The sequence below is a fragment of the Sciurus carolinensis genome, chromosome 5 (genome assembly GCF_902686445.1).
Source record: "Sciurus carolinensis chromosome 5, mSciCar1.2, whole genome shotgun sequence".
NCBI classification, from domain to species: domain Eukaryota; kingdom Metazoa; phylum Chordata; class Mammalia; order Rodentia; family Sciuridae; genus Sciurus; species Sciurus carolinensis.
Genome location: NC_062217.1, coordinates 146,238,190 through 146,251,719, shown reverse-complemented (window position 1 = coordinate 146,251,719; position 13,530 = coordinate 146,238,190). Strand labels below are relative to the sequence as shown.

Below are 13,530 nucleotides of genomic sequence, written 5' to 3'. Positions count from 1 at the left end.
CTTTATCCCTCCCAGCCCTCCTCACCCTCATCCCACTGCAGCCTCGTGGGACTGCTTTAAGGGTCTGAGACAGAGCAGGTGCCATGTGCACATTTGCATATGGTGGTTCCTCTGTCTGAAGCATTTACCCTATAACTGACAACTGTGCAGGACGCAGATCAACAGTGCTCTCCTGAAAGTGGTCCCCACTGCTGTAGTTTAATAGCAGTTAGGGTGAAAAGCATCCTGGGATGGAACTTGAAAGTGGACACAGAAGTCCAGGTTAGGGTTGCCCCAACTCAAGAAAGGTATCCCAGGAACAGTGGGAGTCAGTGGGACAGAGGAGAGCCGTGCTGCTAGAATGTGCATCATTTAGAGGTGGTGAGCAGAAGAACTCCCAGCATAGGAGTTAGCCCCTTGCTGTCCATACTCCACCAGGCCTCTTGTCAGACTTCATGAGTTCCAGACTAAATGGGCAGGGCTAGCTTCTTCTCTGGGTTCCAAGTTTCATGAGTTCCAGACTAAATGGGCAGGGCTAGCTTCTTCTCTGGGTTCCAAGTGCTGGCCACAGTGGACACTCTGGGAATGTCACTGGAAGGTGGGTGGATCCCAGCCCCCTTTCTCATCTGTCCCTGCCCTCCATGTGCTGACCACAGAGCAAGGCCCATGGGGTTCAGAAGAAGGCCTACCGTGTACTGGAGGAGGTCTGTGCCAGCCCCCAGGGACCCGGGGCCCGCTTTGTGCAGACCCACCTGGACGAGCTGAAGAAAACCCTGCTGGACTCACTGCGGAGCACGTCCTCTCCCGCCAAGAGGGTGAGGGTGCCAGTCTGCCAGCTCTGCCAAGAAAGGACGGGTCATTTCCTGGGAGGACACTGGGAAAGGAGCCACTAGGGAGGTTTGCAGGGTTGGGCTGGCACAGAAGGGCTCCTGACTGTTCCCCTGCCCATAGCCCCGTTTGAAGTGCCTCATACATATTGTGAAGAAGCTGTCATCTGAGCACGAGGAGTTCATTGCTGCCCTTGTCCCGGAGGTGAGGTGTGGGAGTGGGTGTATGTGCATTTGGGGGTTTCCTGCGGTATGGTCCCCAGTGCCTGTCATAATCTGGGCAAGGCAGTGATGGTGGTGAGGGTGGGCTCAATTTGCCACCTGGGCACATGGTGCCTTTACTTGCCCCTGTACTCTGGGCAGGCCACCCCAGGGTGGCTGACTCAGGGAGCACATGGTCTGGGCCAGGTGATCCTGTGCACCAAGGAGGTGTCAGTGGGTGCACGGAAGAATGCTTTCGCCCTGCTGGTGGAGATGGGCCACGCTTTCCTGCGGTTTGGCTCCAACCAGGAAGGTGAGGCCTGGGTGATGTTAACCAGGAGGTATTCTTTGCTTGTGGTAGGGTGGGTGAGTACCCCTTAAAACCCCTGTCAAAGAGAAAAGGTGGAGAGAGCGCCCTGTCCTGCCCTGATTCCAGGCAGGTTGCTCCTCTCTCTTTGGGGGCCCTGTCCTCATGTGACTCATTCTGGTTTCTGCCCCCAGAGGCCCTACAGCGCTACCTCATCCTGATCTACCCAGGCCTTGTGGGCCCGGTGACCATGGTTAGCTGCAGCATCCTGGCCCTGACCCACCTCCTTTTCGAGTTTAAAGGTAAATATTTACTTCCTCGAAGGCCTGGGAAGCCATTAGGTAGGAAAATGTCCTAGGACAGGGTGGCCACCAGAATGGGGAAAGGTGTCAGAAGGCAGTAAGGAGGTGCCTGCCTCCCTGTCTCCTTTCCCACACAGCTGCCCCTGGTGGGTGTGCTGAGGCTGCCTCCTCACACCTGCTCTAGCAGGAAGCAGTGTGGCCCTGCTGCTCTGTGTCCCGTCAGTTGTGAAGAGGGTAGGGTAGGCATACTTCCAGTTTTTGGTCCTGCTCCTGGCTCCTGCCAGCCATGTGAAATGTTGAACAACTTTACTGACCTCTCAGAACCTCTATTTTTATCTTGAGTCAACCACCATCGGGTGACTAAAGGGCACAAGGGCACTTCTTGGAATGTGATTAGAACTACCAGGTACACAGAATCTCCAGATGTTTGCCTCTACTAAGTTTTGGCCTGGCAGGGGCAGGTGGAGCTGCCCTTGGGCAGTCTTGGGTCTGGGTGGGGTCCTGGTGTCTCTGACAGTGGCCCTTCCCCTCAGGAATGATGGGGACCAGCACCGTGGAGCAGCTGCTGGAGAATGTGTGCCTGCTGCTGGCCTCCCGCACCCGCGACGTGGTCAAGTCTGCACTGGGCTTCATCAAGGTGGCTGTGGTGGTCATGGACGTGGTGCATCTGGCCAAGCATGTGCAGCTGGTGGTGAGGATCCCTTTCCCACAGTGGGTGGCAGTGTCCCTCAGGGTGCTCAAGGCCAGCAATTTCAAACTTTCTCTTTAGCCATAGTTGCTTTGTGCAGAAGCAGGTCAGTAAGAAGCCCTGGAAAGAACTTGATATGGAAATGCCAACTCAGTAAAGGCAAGGGAGGGTCACAGTACCCAGTCTGCCCTTTACTGCCCACCTTGTATCCTCCATGGAAGCTAGTGCTCTATAGAGCAAAGACCAATGGGTAGAGCCACCCCTCCTTCTACAGATGAGGAATCAGGCCAGAGATTTCTAGGGGTCACAGTCTCAGGACTCAGACTCTGGTTGGTTTTTCCCTCTGCAGGGCCACTTGTCTTTTTTTTTTTTTTTTTTTTTTTCAATCAGTGTGTGTGTGTGTGTGTGTGTGTGTGTGTGTGTTTTAAACTGGGAATTGAACCCAGCGGTGCTTTGCTACTGAGCTTGAGCTACATCCCCAGCCCTTTTTATTTTTATTTTGAGACAGTGTCTCACTAAATTTCAAAGATTGGTCTTGAACTTACAGTCCTTCTGAGGATCCTCCCAAGTCTCTGGGATTATAGGTGTGGGCCCCCATGCCCAGCTCTATCTTATATTTTGACTTTTCCAAATTTGGAAAGGTTCCTTGGCACAACCCTGCTGGGGCACCTACTAGTCCACAGAGGGTCCAAAGGACCCTTTGTTAGTGGGTTCCTGACATTTCCTGCCCAGAAGGAGCCTAACCCAGGCTTGCAGCAAGTGGGACAGAGCTCTTAACCTTTTGCACTGTACCACTGCCTCAGTTTCTTATGTCCTGCTGGGTTGAGTCATTTGACTGCCAGGTCCCTCTTGGCTGTCTTTAGGTCTGGCTTTTGGTTCGAGGCAGGAAGGGACAGATGAGCATCAACATTTCCTGTCCCTGCTCTACAAATCCTGTGGCCTAACTGAGAACCGAGGATGGAGAAAATGGCTAGAGCAGGGACCTATCATAGGGTTATTAGCATTTATAAAAGCCCTTCAAAGGATGGGTGGTAGGAATCCTATTTGCCAACCTCTTTGGGAGACTGCAGATAATAAAATCTGCTTCTCACATATCACACAAACCAGGCTGGATAAAGAACGCAACATGACAGAAGGGATGCAGGGGACAGAGAATCCCTGTGATGTTAGAGGAAAGTGGACTCCATGGGTTCCATGAGTAAGACTCCTGTCCCTGTGGCCACTCAGCAGCCATGTAACACTGTTCCTTTATTTTGTCATCTACAAAGTACAGTCATAACATCTGTCCTATTGAGTTACAAGGAGTCAGAGACCACGGGTAGAGTGAAGCACTGCTCAAAAAGGCTAGAGCCAGCCGGGTGTGGTGACGCACACCTGCAGTCCCAGGTGCTGGGAGGCTGAGGATTGTGAGTTTGAGGTCAGTCTGGGCAACTTAGACCATGCTCAAAAAAGGACGTAAGCTGTCATCTTGGAAAGGGTGGTCAGGGATTGTGTTGTAAGGGGGGATTTATGGGAAAGATGGGGCTACCCAGATTCTGGAAGCATGATTGAACCAAGGGGTTAGCCAGGAGAGGTACTCAAACCCTCCCCTTTTAACTGTACCTGATTGCTGTGTCCCTGGTCTGGACATCAGTGAGAGGTGGGTGGGATGGAAGGCATAGCACTCTCCTCCTGATACCCTGGTGCTCTTCTCTGGTAGATGGAAGCCATTGGGAAACTTTCAGATGACATGCGCCGGCACTTCCGCATGAAGCTTCGGAACCTGTTCACCAAATTCATCCGCAAATTTGGGTCTGTGTACTTTAATGGGGTTGGGGTGGAGAAAGCACAGATTGAGGATTTCTAGTCCCCCCAGGGACTGCAGGGAAGGGTCCATGGTTCCTGAATACCTCCTGCCTCTGAGGAGTACTCTCTGGCCAGTGCCTCTCACCAGCCCTTCTTTGCCATTCTCAGATTTGAGTTGGTGAAGGGGCTGCTGCCTGAGGAGTACCACAAAGTCCTGGTAAACATCCGGAAAGCTGAGACCCGAGCCAAGAGGCACCGTGCCCTAAACCAGGCTGCTGAGGAGGAGGAAGAAGAGAAGGAGGAGTCTGCCCAGGGTAAAGGTGACAGGTGAGACCATGGCAGGGTCCTGGGGTCCTGGTCTTCTGCCCAGAGTCTGTCCAGGCATTGCCCAGCTGACCCCTGCCTCTCCAGGGAGTGCTCTGACTTGGGTCTTCTCTGTCCTTAGCATTGAGGAGATTTTGGCTGACTCAGAAGATGAAGAGGACAATGAGGAGGAGGAAAGAGGCCGCAGCAAAGAGCAGCGGAAGCTGGCACGACAGAGGAGCCAGGCATGGCTGAAGGAGGGTGGAGGGGATGAGCCCCTTAACTTCCTGGATCCCAAGGTGGCCCAGCGAGTCCTTGGTAAGAAAGAAGTGGCTGGCCCTTGAGCTTTGAAAACTGATTTGCCCTGGTGCTGGGTTCTTGGAAGGTGGGCAGGGAGTAGCTTCTGTGACAGGTCAGTGGGTAGGAGCTGAGAGGCAGTTGGGAGCACAGACCTCGCATGTTGGTTCTGAGGAGGGTGCCAGTGGGTTAGGACTGGACTTCCTCCTTCTCATGCCAAACTCTGCCCATACCAGCCACACAGCCTGGGCCTGGCCGAAGCAAGAAGAAGGACCATGGCTTCAAGGTGAGCGCTGATGGCCGACTGATTATACGGGAGGAGGAAGGCGGTGACAAGGTGGAAGAAGAGGACACCACTAAAGGTGGGGCCACACACCTGCTGTGGGAATGCAGTTGCTTCTGGCCCAGGCCAGGGCTGCCCTTGTGCATTCGTTCATTCATCCACTTGGTGTTCATTTACCTTTCCGTGCAAGGATCATTCATTAAAGAAGCCTTGGTAAACAGAAATGAGAGCCAGGCATGGTGGCACATGCCTGTAATCCCAGCGACTTGAGAGACTGAGGCAGAAGGATCCCAATTTCAAGGCCAGCCTTGGCAACTTAGCAAGACCCTGTCCCCAAAAGTAAAAATTAAAAAGGGCTGGGCATCTAGTTCAATGGTAGAACTCTTGTGTAGTATGCGTGAGACCCTGGGTTCTATTTCTAGCACTGAAAAATAAAATAAATTCTACCTTTGAGGTGCTTTGGTTTCCACAGCTGAGCCCCAGGCCCTGGACTCGCTGGCCCTACTAACTGGTACTCGCAGGGCTTCCCCTGCACCTCACTTGCTAGCAGTATGTCTGTGGACACTTATTTAAGATCTCTTTGCTTCTGTGTCCTTAACTCCAGATAGACATGATGCCGACACTGTCCCCTCTTCACAGGGTTGTTAGGAAGATGAAGTGAAGAATGTACACAGCACACATGGGTTTCTGTACCTGGTCTCCTGTGCTCCCCTCTCATCCCTTTGCACTCTCCAGTTTCCTGTCCTCTTGGTCCCCAGCACTTCCTGATGCTAAAAAAAGCCCCTCCCTATCTCCCTTTCTGCCTTTCTGCCTTTCCCAAAGCCTCCCCTCTCTTTAGGATTTAGCTGAGGTCCTTGGCGTTTGCAGGGCACCTCAAGTGTCAGGCCTTATTCTCACAAGACTCCTATAAGTCAAGGGACTGCCCTGTTTTCAGCATCTAGTCACAGGGTCTCTTTATTATCTTGGTTGTTGCTTGACTTTGCTGGATCTCTTTTCCCTCCAAATGGTTGACTTCATACTTCTTATGTGCCCACAAGGTGCTTGGCATGTAGAGGGGGAGAAAAGATTTTCAAACTGGGCACAGTGGGGCATGCAGCTACCGGATAGGCAAAAACAAGGAGATTGTAAATGGGAGACCAGTCTGGGCAGCTTAGCAAGATCCTGTTTGAAAATTAAAAATAAAAAGGGCTAGGGTTGTAACTCAGTGGTAGAGCACCCCAGTCCCCAGTACCACCCCCACTTCCCCCCAAAAAAATTCTCATGTAGGAAGATCAAGCAGTCCTTCTGGAAAAGGGGGCATGTGTGGGTCTGGGCAGACTCCCCAGGAAACCTAGGACTTTGAGTCTCAAAACTGTATTTACCTCTAAAGTTGGATCACCACTTTCCTCAGGGGCTATTATCCCTGCAGCCTATGATGAGAAAAAGGGGGCAGTCTTCAGGGGTCTTGTCTCCCACAGAAGGACAGATCTGAGGAAGGCAATTTTCTGGGGTTGGAGTTGGCACCCCCTCATCCTGGTGAGCCAGGAGGAAAGGGTGAGTTGGGGGCACCCTGAGTATTCACAGGCCTGTTTTCCTTTTGACACCAGGTGAGGATGAAGAGATGGCTGACCTGATGGAGGACGTGGGCGTCAGAAGTGTGAGTAGTTCCTATTGTCAGAGGGCCTGGGCCTCAGCTTAGGCCCCACAACTTCTTGCTCGCCCCTTGGAGGCATTGCACCTGCTCTGCTCTTTGAATACTCAGTGGGTCCTCAAGGGTTGGATGCTCAAAGCACCCCATGTGTCCTTCAGTTGAAGAAAAAATGGCCCTGCATCTGCATGGAAGGCATGTGCTGTGCAGGCTGCAAGGGCAGAGGTGGCCGTAGCTCCAAGGGCAAATACCATTTCTGGGAACATACTGGAGCTGTTTCTTTGTCCCTGTCCTTCCAGACTATGCCCAGCTCATCTGGCCCCCCTGGGCATCATTCTTAGGCCATAGCTGTCTAGTTGGGGGTGCAGTAGTACTGGTGCTAAAGAGGTGGGCTCTGGTTTCACATCTTGGCTCAGGCTAACCTTTCCAAGTCTCAGTTTCTGGTCTGTAAAATGGAATTGTAAGTAGACCGCCTCATAGAATTATTGGGACATTGTGATCAGACTGGGCATGCAAAGTACATCAGTACAGAATCTGACCTGTAGTAAACTTCCCAGTTTCCCACATACCTTGCCAAGTGCCCTCTGCTCACCTCTTCCCAAGGAGCTACTAAGTGCCATAACAGTACAGATTGCTGTTTGGAAAACTGGGTGAAAACCAGGCAAGAAGAGACTCATGGGGTTAGAGTGACTAAGGATCTTAGAAGACCCCTGATGCAGTAGGGCTTGATGGTGTACATAGGCTTGGTGACCTATAATCCCAGATGCTCAGGAGACTGAAGCAGGAGGATTACAAGTTTAAGGCCAACCTGGGCAACTTAGTGAGACCCTATCTCAGAATAAAAAGGGCTGGGGATATAGCTCAGTGGTAGAGCACTTGCCTAGCATGCATGGGTTCAATCCCTGGTGCTAGAGGAAAAGAAAAAATGAAGGCCCCTGATGCAGGAAGTCCCTCAAGGATGCTCTGGAGCAGTAGCATGTTGCTTCTGGTTAAAAACCCTCCCTGACTCCCCCAAAGCCTGTTTTAGTGTGGCGTAGCTCCCTCGACTGGGAGTTCTTCCTTTCCCTGGTCTGAGATCTGCCCCTCCATGGCCACCTTCAGCCACCATCTGGTTTTACTTTCCAGGCAGCACTAGTAGCCTATGAATGAGTATGTCCTGGCCCCAGAACTGCCTGGGCTCAAATTCTGGTTTCTCAGTAATGTGCTTGGCATTTAGTGATCCTAAGTAAGTCACAGCTCTTCTTTATAATCATTATGCATTTTCTTGGAAATCTTTTTCTGTCAAGGCCTCCCTGGTTTCTTCAGCATGTTCTCGTGTGGCTTTGTAGTCCCTCAGCAATCTACTAATTCCTGGCCAGGGGCACTGACCATGGCCCTCTGAGGATGGCTCCTGAGCAGGGCAGAACTGAGGTACCTTGAGATAAGGGAACCCAGAGTGGCCACACTCCCTGGCTGGCTAATGACAAGTCAGCTCCTGCACCGACACCCCAGCAGTTTTCTTGTGTACCGTTGCCTAGTCCTTCTCCTCCCTCTACAGTTGTGGAAGGCTGATATGCTGGGGTGCAAGTTGCAGCCTCAGTGGAAGTCCAGTGGGTTGAGCTGGCCTTTGTGTCAGCTGAACCACAAATCATCCCAGGCATCATCCTCCACAGAGCAGCCAAAGTCACACTTCCTTGGAACACTTTCTGGTCTCCACTGGGTTTCCGCTGTGCTGGGCTACACAGCCAGTGCAACTAGTGCCTGTGTGCTCCAGCCTGTTACTTCTGGTCCCTCTCCCTGGCACCCCTGGCCTTGGAGCTTATGTGCCTTTGGAGTCCCAGGAGTCTCCGGTTTCATGAGGCTTCCAGTGGGTAGCGGAACCAGGGCTGGCCTTCCTCCCTGCATAGCCTAGTGCAGTGCCGGGCATGTAGTGGGTGTTCACCACTTGCTGTAGGATATAATTGGTTGATTCCATGTGTCCTTATTATTGGCTCATACTGGTAGGACTCTAATGTTGAGGGACTGTAGTAACTAGCTTGGGCAGGGGTCTCCCACCAGCCCCTGGAACACTAGAACTGGGCCCTGTCCCCCAGGTCCCCAAGGCCTGGCACTGAGTGAGGGCTCAGTGCACTAGTAACCCGTGGGAAAGGTTGAGTGGAGTTTGCGTTAATTAAAGAGCTGGTAAAATCCTTCCCTCCAGAGAGGTCTAGGACCTCATTTTCCCTGTTAGGAAATCAGGCTGGACAGGCTTTAGAGTGCCAGATGGGCATCCAATGTCCCTGGAGTGGAGTCAGTGTGGAGAGGCAGGCCACAGTCAGGACATGAACTAGAGCTTCACTGTGTGATCCAGGACAGTTACCTGCCCTCTCAGGGCCTTTGTTTCCTTTTCTTTAAGTAGGGGAGGGACACTCATACTCAATGTAGGTTACTGCTGATGATCTTGATGTCATTAGTGAACATGATTACGTCCCTTTTTACTAACTCCCTGCTTTTTTTTTTTTTTTTTTTTTCTTTTTATTGTAAACAAATGGGATACATGTTGTTTCTCTGTCTGTACATGGCGTAAAGGCATACCATTTGTGTAATCATAAATTTACATAGGGTTAACTCCCTGCTTATTACTACCTTTTTTTCATAGAAGAAGAAGCGTAAGCAGCAGAAAGAGGCTGAGGAAGAGGAGCTAGAGATGCCCCCTCAGTACCAAGGTGAGGCTTCCACTCCTCTATTTTGGAACACTGATTTCTGTCACCTACACCAGGCAGGGGAGAGGCAGGGAGGGATGCAGAGCCCTGAGTTTGTGCAGCCTGCCTGCACTCAGATTGGCTGACAGAACTGAGCTGGGTGGGAGTAGGGAGCCAGGGTTGAGAAGGCGCGTGCACATGACCCCCACCCTTCCTGAGCCCAGTGCTGCTCACTTACCCTGGTCTGGGTTGACAGGACTTGGGTAGATTAGTATTGGGTCTGATCCCCCATTGAAGTTCCCTTCTATGTTTACTTCTGAGCCCCTAGGTTAACCCCCAGAGAAGCTACTAGAAATGCCAAGGTGATTTTTCTGCTTTCTTCCTCCCAAGGTGCCCCTGCAGGGCCCTGCCCCAAAGCCCTTAAAGCAGAGCCCTTGCTTTACATCTGAAGGCCAAAGGCTCTGTGGGAAGACTTTGCTTCTAGGAGCAGGCCCCCTGAGCCGCACAACATCCTAACCCTGGTGGAGAATCTTGTGGCTCCCTTCTGTACCCACAAGCTGAGGCCCTGCTTACCTGCAATGCTCTGAGATGATGTGGTGGGCAGAGGCAGCAGTACCAGTTGATGGGGCAGGAAGTGTCAGTTTAGCTGCTGCTTAGCTGTGTGACTTTGGTCCAGTCACACTGCCTTTCTGTCATTTCTGTAAAAAAGGGTTCCTGTTGGTCTTCGTAGAGAGTCCTTCAGAGTTGGCATTGTAGCATTCCATCCATGAGTGTGTTGAAGTCCAAGCTGTAGATAAGCTGACCTTGGGCAAGGACTCTGATTTCCCTAAGCTACAGTTCTAACCTTTGTACAATGGGATTAACAACTGCCTTTGTATCTTGAAGTACAGGTGTGAAGCCCAAATGAGAAAACAGTGGGGAATCTGAAAATGCCCTATCTTACAGTGGAGGTTAAGAGACCTTAACCTTTAATGCTGAGAGGCCTGCCTGAGGTTAGAACTGAGTGGCAGAGCTCAGGGTTGAACCTTGGTGCACTGACCACAAACCCCATGTCCAGGCTGGGGATGTAGCTCAAGGGTAGAGCACTTGCCTAACATCCTGAAAACCCCGTGTTCAGTCCCTACTAGCACAAAAATAAATAAATAAAAATCACATTTTTCTAGAATTGGAGCAGGTATAACTTTGGAGAATGTGGGTCATTTTATGTTGGTAGAGGATACCACAGGTCCCTAATCGGCCTCTAGGATTCTGGGTCAGTCTGAAGAGCCTAGTGGTCTGTCAATCACTGTGCAGACCCTCCCTCAGGAAGGACTTCATCCTTGCTGGTAAGGACATAGTCAAGTTCCTGGCCTGTGTTCATCTTTTCTGCAGCAGCCCTCTGGAAAAGAGGTCCCTTGTCCTCCAGGAGGAGGCTAACATGGCTCTGACTTGTGATCTCTGTGTTCTCCCCACAGCTGGAGGCTCTGGCATCCATCGTCCCATGGGCAAGAAAGCCACTCCTGGGGCTGAATACAAGTCCAAGGTAAGGGCTGCAGGTGGGAGCATGGGGTCTCCTGGTAATGGATGGGTGCCTGGGAGGGTGAGAAGGAGCTATACCTATCACTGTCATAGTGAGGCACCTTCATGGAAGTAGACAGGCCAGGGAAGAAGTGGCATACCCAGGTCTTGTTGACCTCTGAACTTGGGAGCCTTGGTAAATGGCTTTCTAGGGCCACAGAAGCTCTTGGGTGCCATCCAAGGCAGAAAATGAAGGGAAGGGAGGTCATGGGGTCTGTCGAGTCAGTGGGGGTAGTGATGGGAACCCCACACTCCTAGCTAACTCTGTTTCTCTGGATGAGCAGAAGGCAAAGGGCGATGTGAAGAAGAAAGGTCGGCTCGATCCCTATGCCTACATCCCCCTCAACAGAACAAAGCTCAACCGCAGGTATGGTGAGGTCTGGGGCAGTTCAGGGGCGGGCACTCTTCTCACTGAGCTATCAACTTAGTTGCCCAGGTCTCTTCCAGAATTTTTTTTTTCATTTAGCATGTACCTACATATAGTTGGTACCAAGTTGTGTGTTGCTTTTTTAAACATGATTTTTCAATACAGAGATTTTCTGGTATATATGTACTTTATACGCTCGTAATTTCTGTAATAGCTTTGGGTAATTTGCTTGTCTAATCCCCTTGTTGGGAAATGAGAATTATTTCCACTTTGGGCATTAAATAGGATTCTTTGAGTTAGGTGTGAGGGCCATATAAGATGCCACGTAGGAATACTTGGTAAACGCATGTTACTGGTAAATGGGGTTCTAAACTTCAGTCTGCTGACTGAAAGTTACCTTTAGAAAGAAGAATGGTGGATAGAGTGAACTTCGGCCTTCTCTGTCCTTTTGAGGAGCACTGGAGTGGAGGGCTGTTTCCAGTAGGTGTCGTGCCAGAGTGGAACAGCCTGGGCAGGACACATGCCATGTAGAAGCCGGGGCTGCACAGAATTGACCCCGTTCATGTGCTCCCATCCTGTCAGCCCCCTTCTTCCTGTCTCTGCTGGTGCTGGGGGTGGCCATCATTTGACATTATGAGGAAAGGAATCCACCTGTTGTGACCCTTCTCTTCCTTGTCCTTGCAGGAAGAAGGTGAAGCTACAGGGGCAGTTTAAAGGTCTGGTGAAAGCTGCCCAGAGGGGGTCCCAGTTGGGACATAAACTCTGCAGAAAGGATCGCAGACCCTGAAGCCCCAGTGCCCCTGGGCTGCTTTTTGGTCTATCTTGAGGCCCCCTCTTCAGATCCTAAGCTGGTTGACATCAGCTCCATGCCTGGACTCAGAATGACTTTTTGGAACCAGGGCTTAGCTCCCAGAAGTACCCAGGATTTTGGAAGCACCAAATGGAAACTGCCTTTTGGAGACATCCCCAGTTCCTGGGGATGGGACTATGGCCTCACTGCCTCTGAGTAGGCCCTGTAAAGCAGTCTTTCTGCCAGAGTGACCATGAGCTGCCAAGCTGGATCTTTTCCTCCAGAGCCACATGGCACTCAGCCTGGCCACGGTCTGCCTGTGTGAGATCTGCTGTGACTAGGTGCAGAATAAATGTGCATCACTGTGTGTTAGCCCCGACACTGTTTCAGAGCCTTCCCTGCTCCAGGGTAAGGACGTATCTGGTTGTTGGCTGCAGTGACTTGACCCCTTTCTTGTGCAATTCCCAACATATAGTCCAGGGCATAACTTGCGACTTGTCCAAGAGTCCACCTGTGGTTAGAGAACTCCCTAGCTACACTTTACAAACCCTGTCAGAAAGTGACATTTAGAGAATAGGAGGCTGGTCCCCTAGAACTGTGGTTGAGTACAAGGGATTTGGAACAGAAGGGAAGCAACAGCTGAGAGCTGTTAGAGCCTGCAGCTTTGGCTGCATCTGGGCACAAGGCTTTCCTAGTGTTTTTGTCCATTGATTCAAGGGTTTACTGAACCCCTCTGTGTGCCCAGGGCAGCCTGGTTTATCCATCTCCCTGTGCCCACACACTGGTTTCCCAGATCCTGTCATGGTGCTGTGTGATTCCAACTAGTCCATCTTTGTTGGTCTGATGCAGACCTTCCACGCTCTTGAGCTCTTGAGGTCACTTATCCCATCAGCCCAGGGTCCTTTTTTTTTTTTTTTTTTGTACTGGGGATTGAAACCAGAGGGGTTTTACTACTGAGCTACATCCCCAACCCTTTATATTTTTTATTTTGGAACATTTTCTCACTGAGTTGCTGAAAATCTCACTAAGTTTCTGAGGCTGGCATTGAACTTGTAATCCTCCTGCCTCCCAAGTCGCTGGGATTATAGGTGTGTGCCAGTGTGCCTGACAAGGGTCTCCTTGGGTATGCTTTCCCAACAGCAACCAGAAGCAAAGAACTACTGGGCTATCCCTACACCCCAATGAGGAATATGCTTTGTTCCCTGACACTTGATTTATGAGTTTTTCTGCCTCATTCTTGTGAGATGAAACCATATACACATTCCTTGATAGTTTCCATTCTGGTTCAATGCCTTTTGTTCCAGTAGTGCTTCCAGGAGGTGCTATATACCTTCTAGTAGCATGTTCCTTTAGTAGCATGTCCCTTGATACTGTTCCATTCATTCTCCAAGACTTGAGTCTTAACTAGATCCAATACCCTCAAAGACCTCCCAGTGGTCTTGGGCTGGGAATCTGAGAGGAACCACACTTCCCCCAGAGATGGCACTGTTCACATTCCTTGTTAACAGAAATCTGGGATTAGAGAACAAGCAAGAAAGTTGGTCAAAAGAGGTGACC

General features: G+C 51.0%; 1 protein-coding gene across 2 annotated transcripts in view; it reads left to right on the top strand.

Moving 5' to 3' along the window:
• Window positions 1–12,340, top strand: part of Rrp12 (ribosomal RNA processing 12 homolog) — a 31,743-nt gene extending 19,403 nt beyond the window's left edge. The window contains exons 21-34 of one of the 2 annotated variants that reach the window (XR_007108859.1): window positions 636–794; window positions 931–1,011; window positions 1,215–1,320; window positions 1,509–1,616; window positions 2,150–2,307; window positions 4,004–4,095; window positions 4,258–4,416; window positions 4,535–4,710; window positions 4,926–5,051; window positions 6,559–6,608; window positions 9,217–9,283; window positions 10,714–10,781; window positions 11,075–11,183; window positions 11,868–12,340. Coding sequence is in view for 1 of the 2 variants with exons in the window: in XM_047554126.1 (XP_047410082.1) it covers window positions 636–794; window positions 931–1,011; window positions 1,215–1,320; window positions 1,509–1,616; window positions 2,150–2,307; window positions 4,004–4,095; window positions 4,258–4,416; window positions 4,535–4,710; window positions 4,926–5,051; window positions 6,559–6,608; window positions 9,217–9,283; window positions 10,714–10,781; window positions 11,101–11,183; window positions 11,868–11,970 (1,536 nt within the window). In the remaining variant the exon portion in view is untranslated. The remainder of the gene's footprint in view (window positions 1–635; window positions 795–930; window positions 1,012–1,214; window positions 1,321–1,508; window positions 1,617–2,149; window positions 2,308–4,003; window positions 4,096–4,257; window positions 4,417–4,534; window positions 4,711–4,925; window positions 5,052–6,558; window positions 6,609–9,216; window positions 9,284–10,713; window positions 10,782–11,074; window positions 11,184–11,867) is intronic. The other variant, XM_047554126.1, reaches the window with a different exon arrangement.
• Window positions 12,341–13,530: the final 1,190 nt, after the last annotated feature.